The sequence below is a fragment of the Lepisosteus oculatus genome, chromosome 10 (genome assembly GCF_040954835.1).
Source record: "Lepisosteus oculatus isolate fLepOcu1 chromosome 10, fLepOcu1.hap2, whole genome shotgun sequence".
In the NCBI taxonomy this organism is placed as follows: Eukaryota; Metazoa; Chordata; class Actinopteri; order Semionotiformes; family Lepisosteidae; genus Lepisosteus; species Lepisosteus oculatus.
The window spans coordinates 14,162,926-14,187,133 of record NC_090705.1 but is presented as its reverse complement, the minus strand read 5'-3'; the positions used below and the strand labels follow the sequence as shown (position 1 = coordinate 14,187,133).

At 34.9% G+C, this 24,208-nt stretch overlaps 1 protein-coding gene and 1 long non-coding RNA gene across 5 annotated transcripts; one reads left to right on the top strand and one right to left on the bottom strand.

The window, feature by feature from the left end:
- Window positions 1-7,942: 7,942 nt before the first annotated feature.
- LOC107078627 (uncharacterized) lies at window positions 7,943-21,613 on the bottom strand. Of its 3 annotated transcripts, XR_001479579.2 has the most exons (4): window positions 21,394-21,613; window positions 16,470-16,523; window positions 11,351-11,488; window positions 7,943-10,101 (listed from the first exon to the last, which is right to left on the bottom strand). It is a non-coding gene; the product is annotated as an uncharacterized lncRNA (long non-coding RNA). The 3 variants fall into 3 exon arrangements; XR_011190651.1 differs by lacking the exon at window positions 7,943-10,101 and having other exon boundaries at window positions 11,153-11,488; window positions 16,272-16,523; XR_001479578.2 differs by lacking the exon at window positions 7,943-10,101 and having other exon boundaries at window positions 11,153-11,488.
- Window positions 14,277-23,375, top strand: LOC102684807 (iroquois-class homeodomain protein irx-4-A). Of its 2 annotated transcripts, XM_015357578.2 has the most exons (6): window positions 14,277-14,295; window positions 18,171-18,327; window positions 18,917-19,168; window positions 20,037-20,143; window positions 21,294-21,607; window positions 22,143-23,375. In XM_015357578.2, the coding sequence occupies exons 2-6, from the start codon at window positions 18,283-18,285 to the stop codon at window positions 22,862-22,864; spliced, it is 1,440 nt and encodes a 479-aa protein (XP_015213064.1). In that variant the 5' UTR covers window positions 14,277-14,295; window positions 18,171-18,282; the 3' UTR covers window positions 22,865-23,375. The 2 variants fall into 2 exon arrangements, with proteins under 2 accessions (XP_015213064.1, XP_006635941.1); XM_006635878.3 differs by lacking the exon at window positions 14,277-14,295 and having other exon boundaries at window positions 17,930-18,327.
- Window positions 23,376-24,208: the final 833 nt, after the last annotated feature.

Here is a 24,208-nt window from a genome sequence, read left to right as displayed (position 1 = left end):
TAAAGAGTTTTCTAAATGACTACACATTCTCCAATCACTATAGATTTGTTCTTCAATTATGCCCTAGAAATCTTCATAAGTTTACTGTGAATGGCAGGGGGATCTACAGAAACTCCACAGCTAAGGTGAGCATTTGAAGAAGTATAAGCATCCTCCACTATCCTAACCACAATGGACCCATTTGTTACAGGTAACACAGGCCTGTACTGGAAGTTCAGCACCAATTGGAGGAGAGGCATGTCCCTTACCAAAAATAGTGCAACCTCGCTTGCTGGAAGGAAGCAGGGATCTCTGTGTGACCGACAGCCGGGGACATTGGCTGGCAGGTTCTTACCCTATACACTAGTCAGCTAAATATGCACATCCCCTTGGGAAATACTTGTCACAGTTTGCTGGTGACAAGATCCAGACTCAAACCCATGATTATAGAGCTCAACCCACTTGGGTGGGCACTGGTTTAGTCAATGGGGAAGACCCCAAAAGAATGGTTTTAATAATATGGACTTAAGTAGATGTGAATTAATTGTATTTACATTTTCAAATTAATTATTCTTCAAAACTGAACAGTAAATTAGAAAATATTTTTGGTTTTATTTTTCTTTACTGGATTGGCAAATATCTGGCAGAAACTCTGGTGCACTATCAAAACGGAGACAGATGCAGTTACATTAAGATTTACTGGTACTTTCTGATAAAATATTCCCTTATTTAAAAGAGTTAAAACTGTAAGAATGTGTATTTCCAAAATACAGGTTTTAAAGTAAATTAAAAAATCATTGTTACTGGTTCAAGTGAAACTTGTGAAAGGTGTAATATTTGTGTGCATCAGCAGTGAAACTATTTCTACACTATATGTGTACAAGAAACAAGACAAAAGGAACAGAAGTATTCAAGATCAAGATCAAGATTCAGATTATATAGGAACTTATGTGCTGCTATAGCTAAACAAAATATGGAAAGAAATAATGCCATCCAAGAATTAGATGTGTTGTGAATGCTTGAGTATCTAAGTATAATAAGTTTCAGCTTAATCCGTATTTTTAAAGGGTAGCCTCCTGGCCAGATCCTCAGAAAGAAACAAGTGAACCACAAAAACCACCAATGCAGAAACAGAGACAGAGAGAACAGTATGGAAAGGCAGACATCAAAACCCGTAGAACACCTGCTAACTGATCTACAGGTGTGACGCCAGACAGGGCCAAGGAATTGGTATTAGGAGCAGCAGAGGCCGAGAAGAAGGAATTCAGGATTGAATGCAAACGTAACATTAAAAATAGAAGCTAGATATTAAGAGCATTAAACTTTAAGGATGTTAGACAGACCCAGAGCCGAGAAGATGGCATCAGGAATAGCAGGGGTAGACTTTGGTCCATTCTGGAAGCAGAAACAGGGTTAGAAGGAGAAGAGACCGCAGGAGAAAGAAGATATTAAATTAATAAACTGTAGGATTAGGAAAAAAATAGGGAGCAGGAACAGCAGAAGCAGAAGGAATATTAGACACTGAATATGAAACACTGAGCTGGACTGTGAAGAGGGAATGTCAAGAGCAACAGAAGCAGGGAGACAAGCTTGAATGGAAGGTCCTGGGGGTGGTAGTGGGGGAAACCAATGGGTCCTAACTGGCATCCAACTACAGTACATGGTGGTCATCGCAGGAGAAGGAAGTACAGTATGCTGGACAACAGAGGTTGCTTGTTATGGATCTCAGGTAGTAGAGAGAGAAAACAACAATTTATAGAGAGTCCTTTGCAATCTCGCTAGAGCCTAATCTTTGATGTCAGGAACTGCAATAATAGGATATGCAATGGGAAAGAAGCGGGAGCAGAGGAAGATGAAACAGCAGGCTGATTATGAGAAGCCAGAAATTCTTGATTGAGTTTTAATGTTCTACAAGCAGATCTGTAAATGCATAGTAAAGAGGAATGTTTTTTTTTCAAACTACACATCCGAATTTCTAAACAAAAATGTGAGAAGAGGTGTGCGCAAGACATATATGTATACAGAGCTAAAGGTCTTACCCCTCAGGAACTTCAGTTAAGAACTTCCGATTATTGCATTACTACAGCTTTTGCATTCCCATAGAGTTACCTTGTACCATTCATAATAACCTATGTGGATTTAAACTACATTGGCACAGTTTTGAATAAATTTAAATCTGTTTAGTCAATTTAGAGTTCTCATAGAATAGATATGTTATCTGCAAAGCTTTACAAATAAAAGGTACCATTGAAAAATTAAATGTGTCACTGCAAGAGTATACGTTCCAGTTGCTATCTGGCCTAAAGCCTCCCTAGGATAGTTTGGACTTGATAAGTTTTAAGTCCACTTGCCATGTTCAACCATGGATGAGACATTTATTTTAAAGATGTTTCATTTTAAAGGACAGACCAATACATCAAAGTTTGAATTATTGTGGTCTCTTCTGCATTTGTATTTGATGCAAACAAACACACAAAATAAATTCAATGCAATACATTTTTTCAGAACATTGGAGAGTATGACCAGAGAATCTGAAATAGAACAACAGAGAAAAACTTTAGATATATAAAAAATTTAGTGTGAAAAAAAAACAGTTCTGTAGCAAAGGTTCGTTACAATGAACCTTCATTTTTTCAGTCATTGTTCAATTGATGGTTGGAGATGATGATGGTTAAAAAACAAGGTTTTAAACTATTCAGTTGTTGTTAATCAAATTAATTTTCTTTAGAATGGATAATGTTTATGGTCAGGTAGTAATTTAAGAATTTGTTGAATTGCTGCATAGGAAAAGGAGTTGAGATATTTGTATTTAAAGTACAGTAGTATAAACATAGTACAAAATGTAAAACTTTGAAATAGAACTCATATGTTTTGAAGAATATTGTTACCACCATTAAATAGGTGAATAGATATTGTACATATTTGTCTTAAGCACATATTTACATGTCTCATATTGAATGTATTCCTTTTTTTCTAATGTTTATTCTGAAAGAAGCACGCATGCATAAACACTAAAAGGCCTGACAGTTTTATTTTCTGTGCTTTTTAAGTTTTAAAAAATATATACTGTATATAATGTGTGTAGTAGGTAGTGATTAGTTGGCTGATGTAGTCTAGGCACTTAACTAATTATTTATTCATAATGTACCTACTGAACACAATAGAAATAGGTTTTGCCTTTCTGGAATGCATTTTATTGTTTCATTCTGCATTTTATTTTATATATAAACCAGTAAATGGGTTACTTTCTAATGAAAGAGCCATGTTAATATCAAAGTGGATAGCATAGTCACAGCAGATGGAGGCAGCATGTGGAAATCCAATCACAAGTTCCTTCAATCACAGAAAAAAAAACAAGAATGCATTTGAATATTTTTACCTAAATGTATTAAAACTATACAATTTTAATATCTATTTAACATGTGGTGGCTTTTTGCACATTTTTTTTATTTCCCCAGCATAGAAAACAGGCAAGTCAAATTGGAATATCTTTGGCAGTTATGAGCATGACATGACTTTTCCACAAAGAAACTTCCATGTCTTTCCTATGAGGTCACTGAATAAAGTAGTATGCCACTCACACCACTAGACCAAATCTTTGACTTTTTAAATGTTCTATTCACTGCAAATGAGATGTCCTACTTTAAGGAAAAGTTTGTTTTTGTTATTTATTTGTCAGTTTTCTTTTATCCTGTATGGTTTATAAATTATCCTACTGTATATGGTGTATGTGCTGAATGTCTTTCCCTCATTTGTAACTTTTCTTGAAGATGTATAAATGGGGTGACAAATTAGGTGTGAGGCCAGTTTACAGTCCCGGCAGAAACATTTATCACATACATGATTTCAGAGATAGGTAATGTGAACTAACCATAATGTCATTAACAATACCTTACTGAGGTCTGTCTTGTTTATATAGTTTATTTCCAAAGAATACTGAAAAACATATGAGAAAAGTAAGCCCAAGTTTGAAGAAACAAAGTCTTCAGTGCTGTTGCAGTTAATATTGACAGTGTTACATAAAAGATGTAGACCAAGCAGTGCAGTGACTAAAAATTCACTCTTGATGACATTTATTTTTACAACCACAGTAGTATCTATTTAGGCTCCACTACTACCATTACTGCTATTATTATTCAGCTACATCCAGTAAGAAGTAACTCATTTTGGATTATTATAACAAACATTTTTTTTCTGTTTGTTCTCATACAGTATTTTACAATTTAATGTACTCTATTTAAAATAACTAAATGCTAAATAAAATAATAACCAGTATCCCTAGGTTAATGTTGTTTTTAAAGGAAATATTGAAACCTGGGACTAGAGTCCAACAACATCGTAAACATGGTATCTGCATAAAATCTATTATTTTTTGTTAGTATCTAGTGGAGTTTCTACTCCTGACCATATGCCAAAGAACACCTGAAGCTAGTTAACAATGTGTAGTGAGAATGCATTGTCTTCTTTTATAAATTATGCAGGTAAAGTGAAGACAACATGTTAAGCCTCTTAGAAGCAGCAGTGCAAAAAATGTGCTTTAGAGCTAAATAACAGTTATTTTTCTTCAAAATACAGTTATGTCTGATGAAGCTTTTAGCTAAAACAAAAGATATATTAGAACTAGATAGAAATGTTAAGTTGGTAACCAAGTATGTATTTAAGATAAAAGCATTATTATTACTATAACCATGAACTATTTGATGTAGTTATATTTAGCAATAATTACATATATTTTTCTGAAAATATTTCTTCAGTAAATATGAGGTAACAAATAAATATATGGGAATGTAAATGCAGCATTTCACACTGCATAATATACATCCATCAATCCATCCATCCATCTATCCATTTTCTAACCGCTTAATCCAATTCAGGGTTGTAGGGGAGCCAGAGCCTATCCCAGCAAGAAGTAGGTGCAAGGTAGGGTACACCTAGACTAGACACCCATCAATCGCAGTACTTTGCACAGTACTGTACAGTATGTAACAAAGTGCATACAGTAATGCTCCTTCGCAATTTTTTGTTAACTCTTCACTTTATCAGGAAAACAATTATGCATTTTAAATTTCAGGTCAAAAGTTAATAGCCCCCAAAAGATCTCAATTACTCATTTATGTTATTTTTTAAATAGAAGGATTAGTTATATGCATGCTGTTAGAATTGCTTCGCTATTAAATTTCTGTTTTTATCCGAACAATAACTCTGAAGGATGTGTGTTTCATTTTAGCACACAGCGTAATTTAAATCTTAACTTAATGACAACTTGAACATGTTTCGTATTTCCTGGAATATTTTCAGAATCGCTACTGTATGCTGGGAAAGAAGAAAAAAATCTGTAAATTTATAAAGGACATTTTCTATTTATACAGAAGATATACCATAATCTAAAACGTGACAAACATAGTTTTATAACTGAATGATTCTGTTAGTATATTGATGTCTGATAACATGTACAGTACAGTCTCCTTTTACTGCATCTCCATGTTTCTCCTACAAATTGTTCCTTAATAGAAACGCAAGAACATGTCATTGCTAACTAACCAAAAACAGTAATTTTCTACAATGTTGCACAAGGCTACTTTTCCCATATTGTTCCTCAGCCTTGAAATGTTTGTTCTTCCTTATTTTATACATGCTAGTAAATGACACCCTTTGACAAAATATTTAACATTTATTTTGCTGTTGCTCATATATTGTTCTTAGACAGCTACTTTCTCTTGTTAAGAGTGAAGAAATGGAACAGGCTTTCTCAAAGATGATGGCCAGCTTAGTCAGCAGAACACTGGTCAGACATTAGGTCCTCCTGCTGTTTGACAACCTTTCCAACCAAATACTAGCATCAACCTTATTTTGTGTGCTATCTGGGTTAAAAATGTCTCTGGGACCAACATTTCGTCTGCGGCAACTATTATTTAACAATATTAAAGCTTCTTTAAAAAAATCTAAATCAAGAAGAAGTAATGCAGCACAGCAATGTAAAATTTATTTTATGAATTCTTTTCAGCCATAGTTAGTAAACACAATAAATACCTTTGGCACCTCAAAGTCAATTGAAGTTTCTCAGAGTAGATGATTTATATCCACTTTGTTTTTGCTTAGCACAAATTGTACATTGTATGTAATGGTTGAGAAAACAAAATACAATACTAATTCTATAGGAAATGATGTGTTGTTTCATATACAATTAGATAATTGATAATTAATGTAAAGTGCTTTTTATTTTTTTCATAAAATCCTATTGCATAGAAAAGTTGGATTTTATTTTATTTTTGATAGCAGTAAAAAGATATTCAACTTATTACATTGTTTAAATTTCTAGTTAATTTCTGTTTAAATACATTTACATGAACTTTATGTTAGATATACTGTATAGTGTCACGATTGTAATCCCTCCTCTTAAGGACGCTCCGGCTCTTTCACATTTTGCTAGGAGGCCCACCTACCATCAAGTCGCCCTACATCTGCAGCTTGAGGGCATAGGCCTCCTACCAGCGTCCTGACCCAGCTGAGTGCGGGGCTCAGAGCGCCTTGCTTTGCCATCCTGTTCTTTTCCCTGTCCCTGTACCAGATCCCTTTCCAGTTTTTATCATTATCTTGTTTTCGTCGCAGATGGATCACTCGGATTAGGACCTTGGACTTCACCCCAGATTTCCCCCTAGACTCCCTTGGACTTGTTTGCCATGGCCACGTCCCCCGAGCACCAGTTAACTGTTGTCACGCCCCCCTGTTTGTCAACCTGCCCTGATCCTCGTCGTCTCCTCCCTGTTGTCCTACTCCAATCACTTCCGGATTATACCGTCTGCACAGGGTCCAGAACTACGCTTCACGGGAGCCTGGACCGGCTCTTGTCACATATAGTACACAAATGTACAACCACGGGAATTAAAATTAAATACATTCATTCGCATAACAATTAAGAATAAAATTCCGTATCATTATTTCTTCACAAAGATTACTAAGAAAGATTTGAAAGTTCTGAAATGAAGTGAAAGTTACAAGAACTACAATAAGTAATAATATACAGTATATAATATTAATATAATAACAAAATTCTAGTAATGAAAGCTTGTGTAATGAACTGTAAAAATAGCAAATCTATGACTACTACGAATTTCATTCAGTAATCCAAAGCTCAGGAAACTGTTAAAAGAGCATGACACTTACTTTTAATTACTCAAAATATATTGATAATAAAAAAATAATTTCCTGCAGATAATTGTTCCCAATTTGAATGAAACACAGTGCCAGTTTCTTATGTTTTAAGAACATGAGAGGAATAAAGAACAGCAGGCCTTTAAAGCCTATTTGTGTTCATACAAGATATCGAATGTCAACACCTTGTCCAATCTCTTCTTAAAGGTCCCTAGTGTGCTGTCCTGAACAGTGTGGTTGTATGAACTATTCCATGTATTAACAATTCTTGTTCTGTCATACATTCATCCTAAATTTAATTTATTTTGAGGAAATCTGTGCAAGACTTCAATGGCAAAGTGTAAGTAAAATTGTAGGAAAGGCATTTATCTTTGTGATCGGGAGTGCTTTAATCGTCAAAGAATATTTCATTTGCAGTGCAATGAGCAGTTTTTTATCAATAGTGCTCCACCAAATCTGCTTATCTTAAGTCAATTTTCACATTATGTAACTTAAAAGTAAACACTCTCTAATAAATATGATTCATATATACTGTACTGTATATATAAATTCAATTTGTATGTTAAATTATATTCTAAAATGTATACAATTCAATGAAAGGAATCAAAAGCACAAAATGTTATTGTTTCCAATATCTATATGTTGTATTTTTTAATGCCTCTCAGTAAAAAAAACACATGACCAAAGAAGCATATAAAAATATGTCTATCCAATTATGCATTATGCAACATTCAGTTATTCAGAAAGTCAATACTGTCCAACAGGGATTTCAATTTGCCCAGCAAAGTATTAAATTAAGTGCCATCTAATATTATATACTTATTTTCCACAATAACGGTTATCAAAATCAATTAATGTTAGAATGGTTAATTCAATTTTTTTCAAACTAAACTAGTAAACCCCAGTTCCTTATTTCTCATTGCGTCCCTCCATTTTCAGTAACTGCTTAGTTGCAAGAAGGTAGTGATGAACCAGAGGATAAAGGCACAACACAGGACACACCCTGGATGGGACACCAGACCATCACAGGGCGTACACAGAGACACAAACACAGACCTCCACACATTTACATCTAGGGCCATTCTTCCCATAAACCAGTTAACCTACCAGAATGTTTTTGGATGTGGGAAAAAACAAGAGCACCTGCTCCTCCCAACACAGAAGGAACATAAAAAACTCCACACAGATAGCACCCTATGTGCAGAATTGAACCCAGGGCCCCAGAATTTGAGATTTATTTCGCAACAGAGTACAGTACATCACACTCTGATGCATTGTTTATTAAAGTGATCATATTTTTTGTAAATATTTCAGAGATTCAGAACCCCATCTTACATTCCAAGAACAAAGTAGAAAAGAAAAACATAAGAACAACTTATAACACAGTGGGACTGTAAATGTAATGCGCTTGTACTAGAGAAATATTGAGTGAAAGTCTACCTTAAAAATGCTCATTCTTTTTGGTATTTAAAATGTTATTGCTTTATGACAAAATATGCACTTCCATTTGCTTATGAAAGAATAGCTTGTATGTTCCATGCTTATCTATGGTATTCCTTATGGAAAAGTCAGATAACTACTGTATGCAGGTGTATTCTGCATTTTTATGAAATACATTTAGATTTGCCTCCCCATGTCATGCATTGTTCACATTTTGATAAATAATTAAGCTTTTTCATATTTAAAAGACCTTTAAATCCATCTGGTAAGAAAAAGAAAATCATTTTGAACACATCATACTGACATTCTACATGATCCTGAATGTCCTTGTGATATCATGGCACTGAATTATATTTAAAAAACAGAACATTTTTGGGGTTGTTGACCACAATTCTGCAAAAGACCATTACACAGTAGGCTAGCATCATTAACTGCTGTTGAGATTTGTGTCAGATACTTTAACTTAACCATATACTATACTTTTTCCTCTATTGATCATTAGTAATATAGTCTCCTGGAGAAGACTATTAAGTTGACAAGATCTGTTGGACCGTACTTCCAAAATTAACTGATTAGTGACCTGCATGAAGTTCAAGAGAACTTATTCCATTTAAAAACATAATGCAAATTGAAGGAGGCTATTCTAATGTGGGTCATTTGGTTCTTTTGAGATTATTCAATTTTTAAAGACCCACACACTGTATGTGTCACAATAATTTAACAGTGATAACAGCAAAGTACAGTATGTTATAGCCAAGAAGATATTTCATAGTAAACATATCTAAAAATGAAATATTTCCTTCCTTGTCTAATTTGAAATATATATTTTCTTGGTATGCAAATGTTAAAATTGCGTTTGTGGCCTGCTCCACTGCACAGGTAACTAAGGTGCTCAAATCCTGTGTTCCAAGGATATTCCTACATGGCAGATGCTTACATACTTTGACCTTTATAGACCATTTAATATACTTAGATGGTTCAATTCCCACAATAATCAATTGAGGTAAATTTTGATCATAAGGCCAATTGTGTACATATGCATGTGATAAAAGATTGAAATGCTATGTTATTATCAAAGGAAATTATACATTAAATGGTCTTTATCATTCAAACAACTAATTGTTTAGTTGTATAATGCACTTTTCTTTGATTTAATTGCAAATTACTTTACCACAGTAAATTCCAAATCCACAACTTGTGCTGTTGGTGTTGGAGGTGCAATCATTCAGTGGAGATATTCAGAGTACCAAGGTCTTGACTACTTGGTCTTTAAATTCCATGGCACTTTAAATGGGTTTAATTCTGGAACTGATGGGTGTGGAATCTGTATTTTCTTCCATTGTTTGTGTGGGCTTACTCCAGTTGTTCCATTATCCTCCCAAAGTCCAGAGATACACTGGTAAGTTAATTGGCTCCTGTCCCTGGTGTGAGTGTATTTGTCTCTGTGTATTCTCTGTGACTGGTGTCCTTGCAATTGTGTATCTGCATTACCGCCATTGCTTGCCAGGAAAGACGCCGACTCCCCCAACCCTGTATTGGATACAGCAGTTAGAAAATGGATGGATGGAATGAACATTTAATATAAATACAAGTAATTTTAACTTTCCTAGATCTTATCTATGAGAATGCCAGAAACCTGACCTAGGTATTGATGTACTGTATCAGTTTGTATCTTTCTCAGGATTGGACTCATTATGTATGTTTGACCAAACCAAACTATTGTAGGTGGAATAATGCAAAATATATTATGTCACATAAAAAGTAGAACTGAACTGATTTTAAAAGCACACTACCATAAATTACTGAAGTCCCTCTTTAAATTAAAATGGCACATTTTTTAACTGTTGTGGTAAGTCGAAAGAAAGTAAAGGTGCAACACCTACAGTATATTACCTACAAGATGGTAATAATCAACTGATGGATGCAGTGCATAGTAATTTAATGAGAGGTTACTAAGGCATTTGATTATTTCACATAACCTTTTGTGAAGGCATACAGTAGTAGGTTCAGGCAAGATGGCCACTACATTCCCAAAAATGCTGTGGCAAATGAGCTGCTGCCCATGGTCACCTGACCAGTTGTTGGATGATAAATGGTCAGGTGACAGTATAAAAATGAGGAAGCAGAGGCTTCCAGGGTTGATCTGCTTCCTGTCTGGTGACAGAGGGCAGAGCTATGTAATGCACATTCACCAAAGGCAAAATTGAGGGAATCAACTGACCAAGGAATTAAGGATCATATGAATAACTCATAAGAGAGAGACTGGAGTTTGTGAAGAGTTTCAGAGAGCGAGAGACTTAGTTTTGAGACGAGCGTTTTTCTTTTGTTTTGGTTTGTAGCTGTTTGGTTTTATTTCTGGCACAGTAAATAAAAAGTTCTTAGGTTTTACCTCATACAGGTAGCTGCACTTTTATGTTAATTTGAGGCCTGCCTATTTCAAAGATTCCATTATGACCCTGCTGTGTCACACTTTGTCAATCTATATATAACCTCCTGTATAACCAAATGTTGTACTTAAAGGTTATTAAAACAACATAGAATCATACTTTATTTATTATTTTTAATATAAAACACTGGAGCATATGTAATATACTGTAATTAGTCCCAGATGGGTTGTACTCTTCTTTCTATGAATGATGACCAATCCAGAGACATATAATAGTCTGTTCTTGATTTAATTTGGTTCCAGCCTGGAGTTAGCATTAACTAAGTGCTAGTTAGAAAGGCATTGGCAATGAAAGCTTCAAGACAATAAAGAAACATCTCCAGGAGAAAATACCTTTACAAGGCAAGGTTGCAAAGAGTTTTAAAAGCCCTGGGAGCATCCTGGAGAAAGTCCTCAAAGACAAGGCAGTAGAAGCTTTCCTTCCTTACAACCATAGTAACCAAGAGAGAACAGGAGAGAAGGATCCTGGTGCTGTGAAGACAGAAAGGGAGTCAGTTATAAACCTCAACTAGGAAAATGGAATACACTTGAGAAACATAAGTCCCACTGGGTGCAAGTGAGTGATAGCATGGAAGCACTCCATAAAATCCTAGGTTGTAAAACCTCTGTAAGCAGTGAGCTATGGGGGGTCCTACAACAAGTGTAAGTACCTCAGACATGAAGCATAATACTGTACTCTCCTCCCTTCTGCAGCATGAACCATGAAGTGTTAGGGTATTCACCAAGAAATCTTGAATAGGTTTATGACAGTCACACACAAAACTACATACAAGTCAAGTATTTAATTATAAGATAAGATAAGATTGCTTTATTAGCCATGTACAATTTCTTGCATTAGGAATTTGTCTTTTTGCATACCCCAGCTTGCACTCCATGAGACACAGGCACACAGACAGGGAGAGAAGCTTGGGGTTAGAGCAAAGGGTCAGCCATTGTATAGTGTCCCTGGAGCAGTTGGGGTTAAGGGCCTTGATCAGGGGCCTAACAGAGTAGGATTCCTCTGCCGGCCGCAGGATATGAACTGGCAACCTTCCAGCCACAGGTGCAGATCCTTAGCAACAGTGCCACTGCTCTGCCCAAAATAATAATAAGTTATTATAATAATATAAAAAATATAAAAATTATTATAATAATAAGTTTAATATAATAATAAGAATATACGTTCAAATATGAATGCTTATAATTAAGTAGTTACTTTATTCATGAAAACCACAGAAATGCAGTCCAACACTAAGCAATACATAATGTATGGATGTATGCTGAAGCCAATTGGTTTTATAAAAAAGTACAGTATATACTATTATAAGTTAGTAAATCTCTATTTCTAAAACAGTAAAAAATAACATATTACCTACATTGGTTACCTTGTCTTTACTTATAAATTTAGATTTATTTTTTTTCTGGGGAACATCATAGACATAATAGGTACTGTATACACTAGACCTGGATTTTGCCCACTGTGGTAATGTAATTTCATGATACATCGTTTGATAGACCACGTTGCTTGGAAACTCATCCGTATAAATGGATATGTCCACAATCGACAAACCGTGTTTACTGTATAGACAGACTAATCGTAAGAAATTGTTGTTTGAGGTATTCTGCATTACAAAGCATTTAAAAAAATGTACAGGAAAATATATTTTGTATGATCCTTTAAAACTTTCAGACGTGTTCAGTGCTAAAATCTTAGAGGTGTTTCATGGAAGGAGCATTCACTTCTGTTCCATCTGTAAAATAAAGAACGATAAAATAGCCGGGCTGTGTGTTGACTGACAACTTACAACTGCAAGCGCAGAAGTGTTGATTTGCCCTATATTCAGTAAAGGTTAGTTAATGTCACTCCAGACTCCCAGAGATAGCTTTAAATAGCACTACATAGCAAAGACATATCTACCATACTAACAGAAGCTCTCTGTATCACACTCAGTCACTTTACAAACACAAACGCATCTATCCACAGAGATGTCTTGCTTATGAGCTTTCGATTAATTAAAATCACCCTAAACATAAGTATACGTTCAAATTAAAAGCAGTAAATAGGTTATTTGTGGAATGTGCTGTTGAATGAGAGTATTGAGTTTATCGACAGTATTGTCGATAAATGGTATGTTTACGTTATTATTCAACACAGAAATGAAAGAAAATGAGTTCCACGTTTTCCAACACAGTGAAAGTATCGGCTCTTTGTATGTCTTAACTTCTTTTTTAAGTACACCAGAATATCTTCAATAATGAAAGAAAAAATCACGAGTACATACAGTACAGTAACATGTAGGTAGACTAATATCTGGAAGCATAAATACAGTATGTAATACTACAGCAAATCACTAATGGGTTATGTCGGTTCGGTTAATCTAAAACTGAATTATGTTTTTACAACTGAAACAGCATGCTGTGTATTTATAAACCAACATTATAAACCTGTTTTCATATACTGCAGAAACTTTTTAAATCTGAAGTTTGACTTTTCGTCTTTATTTCAGTTTTATTAGACGTTTTGACAGTTGACGTTTTGACAATTCGTGAAACATCAGCTTTGATTTTTGTTTTTACACTTAAATTATCTCTGAATATAGTCATGTTAGTCTGTAAATATAAAATGATAATGCCACTGTTCAGTTATTGGCTGGAATCATAACAGGGTAGCTCCAATAACAATGGTATAGCAGAAGTTTTATGAATTATAATAAATTCAGCCTAAGGTTGTTTCGCATGACAGGTTTTAAATCTCCAGTGATATAAGCATAACCCTTTTAAAAAAACAAGCAGTTATATAATGTAATTTAAAATGTACTTTTCTTGATAAGGTAGGTTTATTCATATAAAGTTATTGAGGAACATTCCAGGGATTTCTAGAATATACTGTACAGTTTACAGTAACATTTCAGTCCGAAATGTTAAAGTCACAAACGGCAAAACTGATTTTGTTGAATACACAACTTCTCAAGTTTTCGAAAAGTTCGTTCCGAAGTTTATCTGAACTATAAAAACGTGAGATCTGTAAAGTATCTGTCATTAAGAAGCGGAATAATCATTACAGTTCAGTGACACGTCATCAGAGCTGCACAGGAGTTAACTGAAAGTGAGCGTTGAGTACCAGGGACTAAAGCCCCGTTTTCAGAATACAGCAAAAGAGTGTAGGCTACTGTGTAGACAGCAATGCTTGCTTTACTTCCCAGCAGGCTCCAAAATGAATTGGTTCATTAAAGAAGTAAAAGTGATAGTGGTCCTGGAAAATGTCATTTATAACTTTTAGCTCAAGCTTGCATTAACAGGTAACGGACTTTATGTGCTTAGAAATACTTTTTTGCAGCATATTATAACATCTCTCAGAAATGTCTTCATTCTCGTCTTTAATATAAATTAAATAAATTGAATCTGTGTTTAATGTAAAAAGTACATTCATGTCGTTTAAATTTTCCACATTGTTTAAAAATGTCCAAAGCGTGCGCAATTGTGTTTACACATACAGATTTAATGCTTCAGTTTCAGTTTATAGTTAGTAAGGCAAAATGGGATGTGTGCAGAGCTGCATGCGAAGCTTAGAGTTAGTCGGTCTCTACCTTTTTATGAAGAGGTGTTGATTTAACCAACTGTAGCTATGCATTATTGATGATCAATTTATGTTTTGTGACGCAACGACACGTTGTAGTTTGCTGGATCCGTGGTGAACACAGGTGGCCAGGCCACGAATTCCCGCAGAGGCGTGTGTGTGTGTTTGTGCGTGGGTCTTGTCAACCGCTTTACTTTACAGTAATTAAAAATGAAAAGCGCAGTTATCTTCACTTATTTCCCATTAAATTCATGTGTCGATTTTCGTGAAAAACCGTAAAGTGTTATGTTTGTTTAGAAAACTGTTTTAAATACAAGTAGTGTTCTCGTTTATTCCTGAACCCTAAGCAAGCGCAGTAGCCTCAGCATTTATCTTAAAAGTGACAAGTTGGCTTTTAATCTTTAAAGAAAAACAAGACTGAGTGAACTCCAAGAGACTACTATCTTCATTTTATTCTAAAAGCAAATACTGGTGCATCTAAATATTTCATGGAGACCCAATAACACCAACAAAGCGGGGGATAATGAAAATGTATACAAAAAGCCTATGTAGACAAGATCGCTTACTCAACCTGTCTATCAAAGCTACAGCAATCACGTTGCTACAGAATACCTCGATTCGCTACATACTTGAAAGAAGGCATCCATTTCATAGATTCATTTTATCCAGTTGGTAAATTAACCCTGATTTTCAAAAATGAGAATTTCATGAAAGTGTGATATATTAATGCTTCCTTATTTTTAATAAGCCTAATTCAATTGCTGTTGTAATTAGTACTCTTGATGTCTTATTTTAAGATAATTTCTAACCCAGTTAGAACATTTACACAATATTATATTATCCACTAAAGGTGTGTAAAGGTTCTCATTGACATTATTATTATTATTATTATTATTATTATTATTATTATTATTATTATTATAGACCATGGGTTGTAAAACGTATTTACTGGTTTCTATGTGTTTATTGAACTAGAACTGCATGCAAAATGTAATTGATGTCTAACGTATTTGTCCCGTTTTACTTACAAATAATTATAGTAACGGATTACTTTAGTTTTACATACCCTTAGCATATTGTAGCTTTAACGATGATATTGTACTGAATTGAAAATTCAATTCAAATTATCAACTTGTTGTAAATGATATTAAGAAGCTAAACAATAGCTTATGAAAGACGTAATAAAAACAAATCCTGATAAGCCTGTTAAAGTGCACTGGTCTTAACAAGAGGAGTATTCTCATGTGCTCCCTGTGTCACTATCTGGCACTTATCTTCCGTTACATCAGAAAACACAAGAGACATCTCCTGGGCAAATTGCAAGGCTGGATTTTAAAAAGCAGTCTTTACTGTATGTACAACTGCCCTTTTATCTCTAAAGCTGATTAACTGATCGTACTAAATACAGAAGGTGTTTAGTTTGTTGTATGACTAAAAAAAAAAGCTTATATTTGATTTACTTAAGGGGAGGAAGCATGTTACAGTAAACGCTGTCAGATAAAGAAACCAAAGACACCTAAGAATAACCTAGTTAAATACATACTGTAATGACATAACCCCTACCATCAATTCCCTTAATTCCGTAATATTTTAGCAAAACTTTTAGGAGTTCATTAAGTAAATGAGTTAAGATTAAAATGGGGCAAGGACCCTGAATTGTCATTTGACCCACGTATAGCGTTCATTTTCGTTACTTACGGGTATTCTAGCGTTGAAGTGCCTGGTTAATTTTAATTTTACAGCGCATTCATTATTTTTCAGAGTCTTCGAAATGCCAACAACTTGTTTCATGTAACCTAACTTAATTTGGGGACAAGTACTTTCATCTGTAAATGAAAGCAATTATGCAGCAGATATTATATTATGTTGGCTGGTCTCTAGATAGTCATCAATCACCCTCAATCGAGCTGTCAGTGTAGGCAGATTCGTTTCTTGCAGGCAGTCTTCCAGCTGGGGAAAAGAGGAGAACATCATCATTAATTTGAGTGTGACCCTGGGGCTATTCACATGTCTGAACCCGGGATTCTCTAAGCAAGTCAGCACACCATGGAGCTACACACATTCACCACCTCTACGAAAAAAGAGTTATTTCATGTAGGTCGCGAATTAAAGTTGTTTGAAACGCCTTCCAGGTTTCTTTGATACAGTATACTGCTTACATTATAAAAGCATAAATGCAAATAACTGATTTTTAGAAGAATTTACCGTCGTGTAAGGGGTTGTTTAGAGAGCCCTGTAATTAATAAATCGTATTTTAGGAGAATGACACTTTTAGGGAATAAAACCAAATACAGTATGTGTTTTATGTCATAGAAAAGAACTACAGAAACAAGCATAAATAAGGCCACATTATATAGTTTTACAGTATAATGCATTCCCTATATCGTTTCAGCTTTGCAAATGCCTAACAAGTATAACGATAGCAATTATCACATTATTTTTATTTTTTTCAATTGTCATGAGAGCTTGGCAGATTGCGTAGCTTTAGCTAGTTTAATAAACAGTATGCAAGTTTGTATTCATCTGAAATGTTTGGTGTGAATGTGCTTGTGCATAGAAAAGGTGATGGAAAACATTAAATCCGTATTTTCAGAGGAAAACGTATATTGGTGGATAGTCTATATAAATTACTATAATGCATTGTGTCAAAATGTGAGATTTGTTCTTTCCGTTTAGGGCGCTTACGTGACACTTTACAGGAAAACATCGCAATAATCATTGTAGCAACCAGAGCCAAACATTAATAATTAAAATGTACGGACGCATTTCAGAACATTAAGGCTGTATAAAGGCTCGTATCTAAACATTTAAATAAATGCTAAAGATTGATACATGCTTTCTACTTTTACATTTATTGCTTTTAGCATCGTCGCATGTTTCTAGATACGTTTGCTGTGGAAATGTTTTTTGGTTTTGGGTTAACCTCAGTCAGTGTCTTCTTTTAATCAAATCTTACAGCAAGATTTACTGGTCTCTGTGTTACTGCGTTTGCCTCATTTGTACTTGAGACTAATTATTACAATAGGGCGGAGTGAGGCAGCTGATCATTAATTAATTTCTAATTAAACGTGTTCTCCATCCCTCAGTGACTCGAAGAAAAATCATTGCTTAATTATGTCGAGTAGTTTTAAATTGGGATAAGTTATGCCTAGCATTTCCTCAAAGCTTTGGTTAATTTAATTATGTCCGTCATGAACCACTACCACCCCCCCACACGCACACACCTCCTAAAAAAAGAAAAAAAAAACCTTAGAAACCTTTTCCCCTATTCATATTAACTTCTTCGATTTTTATCCCTAGGAATGCATATTAAAGTTTGTCTGGTCATTTTGAGTGGGATTCATCTGACGTCAGAGTCACTGGTGTTTAAAACAACGTGCATCTGGGCTGACGTGTTTTATACTACTTTTTTATAACGCAAAATATGTATTTCTGACATCAAAGTGATTAATCTGGGCAAACGTGTTTCATTGCACTCTCACGCGATTACATCTTAAAAAGAGTTTAGGACCTACCAAAGATAACTGATGCATTTTTGAAACCCGTTGGAGAAGCATTTTAACAAATTAAATATGGTATTCTGCTTCGCCCTATAAGCATCTAGGAGACTGTGCTTACCAATCAATTGGTACAGTGAAACACAGCAAGGCTGCAATAGCGTGGAGACCAGCCGTCTCTCTTTATTTCTGGATATTGGGATCTCTCTACCATGTCATACCCACAATTTGGATATCCTTACTCGTCTGCACCCCAGGTAAGATTCACATTATTGATTATCAGAGGGAGTTTCAGTTGAATTTAAGGCACTATTGATTTTCGATATCTTTACCGGCACTTTGAGGAAAAAGAAAATGATTCGTGAAGTCCCGTTTCAAACAATGTATAACATTAGAGGACTTTGTAATACCTGTGTTCATTCAGAGATAAAGGTGTTTCGAAAACTGCGAAAGACAACCTTTTGCGATGTTGTGGGGGTTCGAGATAACAGTCTATGTGCTTTATATCTTTATCTGTGCACACATCATCTTAATGTCAAAGTGTTTTGTATAAACAAGAAATCACAGTAGAATGGTTTGGAGTGCTATACAACTGTTTTTTGGCAGTGATCCACAGTTCTTTGCCTTTTGGGGGATATAGATAGCCCCGTAGGGCAGATCGTTCCAAAATTATAATGGTTATTCGTTTAGTTTACGCGTTTTACTTATATCTAGTGTGATCCATTCAAGGTTTAGAACATAATTTTATGCTGCGTTCATGTTTTACTGACATTTTATAAGAACCTTTTATTTTTGCAACAATGAATAAAACAGCCTGCCAAGTTACGGTGTTTATTTTCCTTACAGTTCCTGATGACCACCAATTCCTTAACTACTTGCTGCGAATCTAGCAGCAGAACTCTGGCAGAATCCGGCGTGGCAGCCACTGCCCAAACGCCAGTTTATTGTCCTGTTTACGAGAGCAGGCTTCTGGCCACTGCGAGACATGAGCTTAACTCTGCAGCGGCTCTTGGTGTCTATGGGAACCCCTACACCAGCAGTCAAGGCTATGGGAACTATGTCACTTATGGCACCGATGCGTCAGCTTTCTACTCCCTGGTAAGCATTTCTCTGATCTTCTCTCAGCCATTGATTATTATATCAGCACCAATTAGAGCTTACATAGTCACACCTCTTGTCCTCCACAAAGTGCTCCTTTCAATCAAATGCGTTGCAGTTTGATGGTTGTGATTTATCTTTTCAGCCTCAACAGCGGCTTTATTCAGTTTGAACTAATTGGCAATTGTACCGCTGCATTGTCAGGGCAAGTCGACCAATTAATTATGGCTTGGATTACAGGTGACAACCGATCAGCTCGTTTTGAATTATTGTAAAATTTCAGTGGATGAACGTCAATTCTCTTTAAGAAGAACTTCATGAAACATTTTTCCCATATTGAAGGGTTTAATTAAATTAAACACAGTATTTATTTAAAAGGTCGTGGAGCTACGCAGATTTTAAAAAATGTGTTCTCTTTTTATATTTCGCTGTCTTGAAATGGCGTACTGCATTATAATTCGCTGTTAGTGTGATATTAAAAAATACACATCTGAACGTAAACGAAATTACATTCTCACTAGGAAACAGTTTACAAACAATGTTGATAAAAGTCTAAAAAAACGATTTTATAACTACATATGAATGTACGTCATGTAAATTACATAAACTGAATGTGGGATACATTATTTGAAGACGATTGTGTAAAAGTAAAATGCACCCTTTTACTGGTTAATTGTATTTGTTCATGTACTTATTCACGTATTCTGAAGACTGGAACAGCTGTGTTAAGTACATTATGATTTGTTATTTATGATGTGTTGGTTCTCTTGAGATTCACGTTAATACTTTTGGCAGATACAGTCTTGTCTATGACTTTGAAGATCACTATCAAACAGCCTCACCAGTTGTATGTTCGTGCATGTTTCAGAGTACATTTGACACAAAAGAGGGAACAGCCTCTGCGCATGCGGGGATCACACAGGCTGCCGCTTACTATCCTTATGATCCTGCCTTGGGGCAGTATCAGTATGACAGGTAAAGTATATAATATAAAGAGCAAAAGAGAGACCATGTCTAAGATTGCAGTGTTGCATAAATACATCTGATACAACAGAGGTCCGTGCCATTTTAGTGCATATGTTCCAAAAACAGTTTACAATAAACTTTCTATGTCCATTTTAATCAATGAAGACAACATCAAAAAGTCTTCATTAACAATAAAAATAATAATGATTTGGTGAAGATTTTTATGTACAGCAATGTATATGTGTATTCATTTATGCAGCGCGGGATTTTATTGGCGATATGAGTACAGAACTTTGTTTACAAGCATAAAGCAAGAACCCACCCAAGACAAAACCCACAATCTTCCACCTTATTTCACCTTAAAAGAATTTGGACCTAATACCACGATAATATTCTTAACGTTCTGAATAATTGAAACACGCTAAATGCATGACTAACTTCTTAAATATTTGCTATAATGTAGAAGAATAACGATATATCTGAAAGGTGCAGAGCAGCCTGCTGAATTTTACTCCCTTCCCATTTGGTAAATAATGAATTAAGCCAATTTGCTCAGTGAGACCATTCCTCACAATTTACTGATGTTCATTAATTATTCATACAAGGCCTACATTTTGTGCAGTAAGAAAGCGGTTGTACCAGTAATAAAATTGTTTAAATACCTGATTAGGTAATTAAGCTAGGTTAAAATTACTTTATATAAATATCTGTTCCCTTGAGTCGTGAAAAAAACAATTACAGTACTTTTAATTAGGTAATTGAGTAAAGTCAAACAATACTACTGACTGCAGTCTTAAAGAGATGCACCCATGGTGCTTTTATACCTGAGGATTGTAGCACACAAGCAGTTTTCACACCGTTTTCTTTTGTAATTTGGAATATCTTACATCATTATACTGAATTTAACTCAGTTTACACTGCGTGACAATAATACGCAATATACAATACAGTACCCCCCCCCCCATAAATCCTTCGGGGACCTCTTAAGAACATTTGAACATCAAATAAGAACATTTGTTCTTATTTGAATTAACTAAACACCACGTTTCTCGACAATTACTTGAAAAATAATCATCAAGGTCTTTTATTCTTATGATATACAGTAGATTGTCAGGACCAAAATAGAATTCTACAAAGCCATTCTTTTTGTTGGATTTAGGTATGGCACAATGGACGGAGGAACAAGAAGGAAAAATGCTACTCGTGAAACAACAAGCACTCTGAAAGCTTGGCTTCAGGAGCACAGGAAAAACCCTTACCCGACTAAAGGAGAGAAGATCATGCTTGCCATCATCACCAAAATGACCCTCACACAAGTCTCCACCTGGTTCGCTAATGCCAGGAGAAGACTGAAGAAGGAAAATAAAATGACCTGGCCTCCGCGTAACAAATGTTCAGACGATAAGAGATACGATGACGATGAAGAAGAGCTGTCCCAGGAGGAACACATAAAAAGTGAAAAGACTGACGATGGTTAGCTTTCTTTCTTCTATAATATGTTTGATGAGACATCTGTTTCCATCGTATAGAAAATAGATAATGATAATGTAAACGTCTATGTACCGTCACAGTTAGTGCCTTACCTACACGTTGTGCATAATCACGTTATTATTATTATTATTATTATTATTATTATTATTATTATTAGAACTAATGGTATTTTAAAACCTCCATCGTTATATGATTTTATGTCTTAATGAACTTTCAAGCAGAAGCAAATTGTAACTAAGCCTATACATAAATTATATTTCTAAACCTTTAAATAATTAGCTTAATATCCTCTACTGTGGCTTTTGTAAGGCTAAAACAGTGTTCTATGAAAGATCTATTATAGTTTTTGAACGTGTTTATTGTCACTAGGCTATGTTGAACTGCGAGGATTTTATTATATATAGGATACATTTTCGAACCTTTCATGTATGTTTTCAGAGCGCAGTTCTCCGCAAAAGCAGTGAGCTTAATCTTTTCTGAATTAAACTTTTGCTGTTTACTATTTTTTCTGATATAGAAAACCGAAGCAGAGGGGATAAAGACCTGCAACTAAGTGATCTAGACGACTTTGATGCTATTGAGTCGGAGAATTCTGAATGCGAGTTGAAGAATCAGTTTCACATGAACACCCATATGAGGACAACTGATGGTCCGAACGATCACCTGAAAGAAACACCCTTAAAGATCTCCATACCAGCTTCTATTGAAGAGAATCAGGAATTGAATAAAAGCTGTCTGAAAACGTCTTCAGAAGATTGTGAACACGACCTTACAAGCGGGAGGCAGACAAAAGCATGCTTCCCACAAGGCCACCAAATACTAGACAGCAAGCCAAGAATCTGGTCGCTGGCGCAAACTGCCACGTCTTTAAACCAAACTGAGTATCCATCGTGCATGCTCAAATGTCAACAGGTCATCCCATCCTCTCCTGCGGTTTCATCTCCTGTGAATGTTATAGACAGACAACAGGATTCACCAGTCACCACTCTCAGAAACTGGGTGGATGGGGTTTTCCATGACCCTTTATTTAGGCACAGCACTTTGAATCAAGCGTTAACCAACACCACAGTTTCTTGGGCGACTACCAAAGGTTCTATATTGGAGACAGGTGCTCTGGGACGTTCAATTGGAAATGCTAACAATGTAATTAAAGGACACGTTTCTACTTTACAGCTCCAAGAATCAAACAAAGACAATATGACATTCCCTAAAACGGGAAACAAAATGTTCTGCTCTTAACCAAATTTTGCTTTGAGATATAATAAAACACTCTGGGATGTACTCTTTAAAACCTAAAACGAGATGTGTAATTTGAATATGACACTTTTCTGTCAAGGATGTTGGAATCACATTTATATTTAATTAGTCAAGGGGTACTTATGCATTGTTATATTGATAATATTTCACTAGTGAAACTCCCCAAAAGGGATCAGTGTGAAAAGTATTTATTTTCGTTTTAAAGCACGTAAACCTATGTAGAGGTATAAATGAAAGTTTACATTTAAAAAAAAAAAACGTTTACAAAGACAAAACAAGTTTTAATTTTTCTTCTTTTCTTTTACAGCATGCAAATGTTAAAAATATCTTCCTGAATATTCTGAGTTATGTCATTGTTAGCCAATGACGCTCGAGAGTATCACTGCTGAAAAAAGATTAAAAATACACAACTGCACTAGTTTTCTTAAAATTGGAAGGGTACAGTATGTCAAAGTATGTTCACTGAAATAAATGGTGTGTTTCGGAGGTACAAGTGTTGTCTGGTTGAATTATGAAAATTAACTATCCTTGGTCCTGAAACGTAAATACTAAGAGTAAAACTAAAGGGAAACATGTATTTTTCATTAAGCGCACGAGTAATGACTAATGCACATATTTTGTAAACCATATAACTACTCTGTCTTTATTTAATTTTGCTTACCATCAGAGTCGATAAATTTGCCATGAATGTCTCACCTTTGTGTGACATGAACATGTAGTTTTAGGTCTGTTCCATGAGATATTCTAAAATAATATAATAGACAACCAAGACGATTATTAAAAAAAATAATTAGATTTATTATTACCTTACAACAACAACTTAGTTCCCTGTACAAATTGCTAATAAAATAGGGTAAGATAGAAAATATTTTTAAATGACAGTTTAGAACTACTCAAAGATTTAGTAGAAGAGAGTTCTACTGCTAAAAAGCTCTTGAGGTAATTTCAAATGTTGTATAACGCCTTCTAAAATAGTAACACCACATCATAATCGATTCAAAGAGACAAGGAAACACTCTCAATAACGTACCACGTACACGAACAATATCATCTTGAAAAAGCAAAGTCTTGAATTAAAGTCTTAATTTTAAATTAAAACTCTCAATTCTTATTTTTTAACAGTATACAGTATAACAGATGGTATGCAATTGCTCAAATGGATATTCTTTAGCAATACTGTGAATGGTCTGTTTATATTATTACACTCAAATCATTTTCACCAGGAATGCTGTATGAAATATTTTAAAAAGGTTAAATCAGACTTATGGAATTCTTTTTTTATGCAGGCTGACAATTGTGTTGTGGTTGGTTTGTGTGTTGAAAAAA

What these genes read in the sequence shown, in the direction of transcription:
- LOC102684807 (XM_015357578.2), top strand. Translation starts at nt 18,283, where the DNA reads ATGTCATACCCACAATTTGGATATCCTTACTCGTCTGCACCCCAG. An exon ending in CTTACTCGTCTGCACCCCAG is followed by an intron (nt 18,328 to 18,916) that starts GTAAGATTCACA and finishes TTTTCCTTACAG; the next exon opens with TTCCTGATGACCACCAATTC. An exon ending in CGTCAGCTTTCTACTCCCTG is followed by an intron (nt 19,169 to 20,036) that starts GTAAGCATTTCT and finishes TGCATGTTTCAG; the next exon opens with AGTACATTTGACACAAAAGA.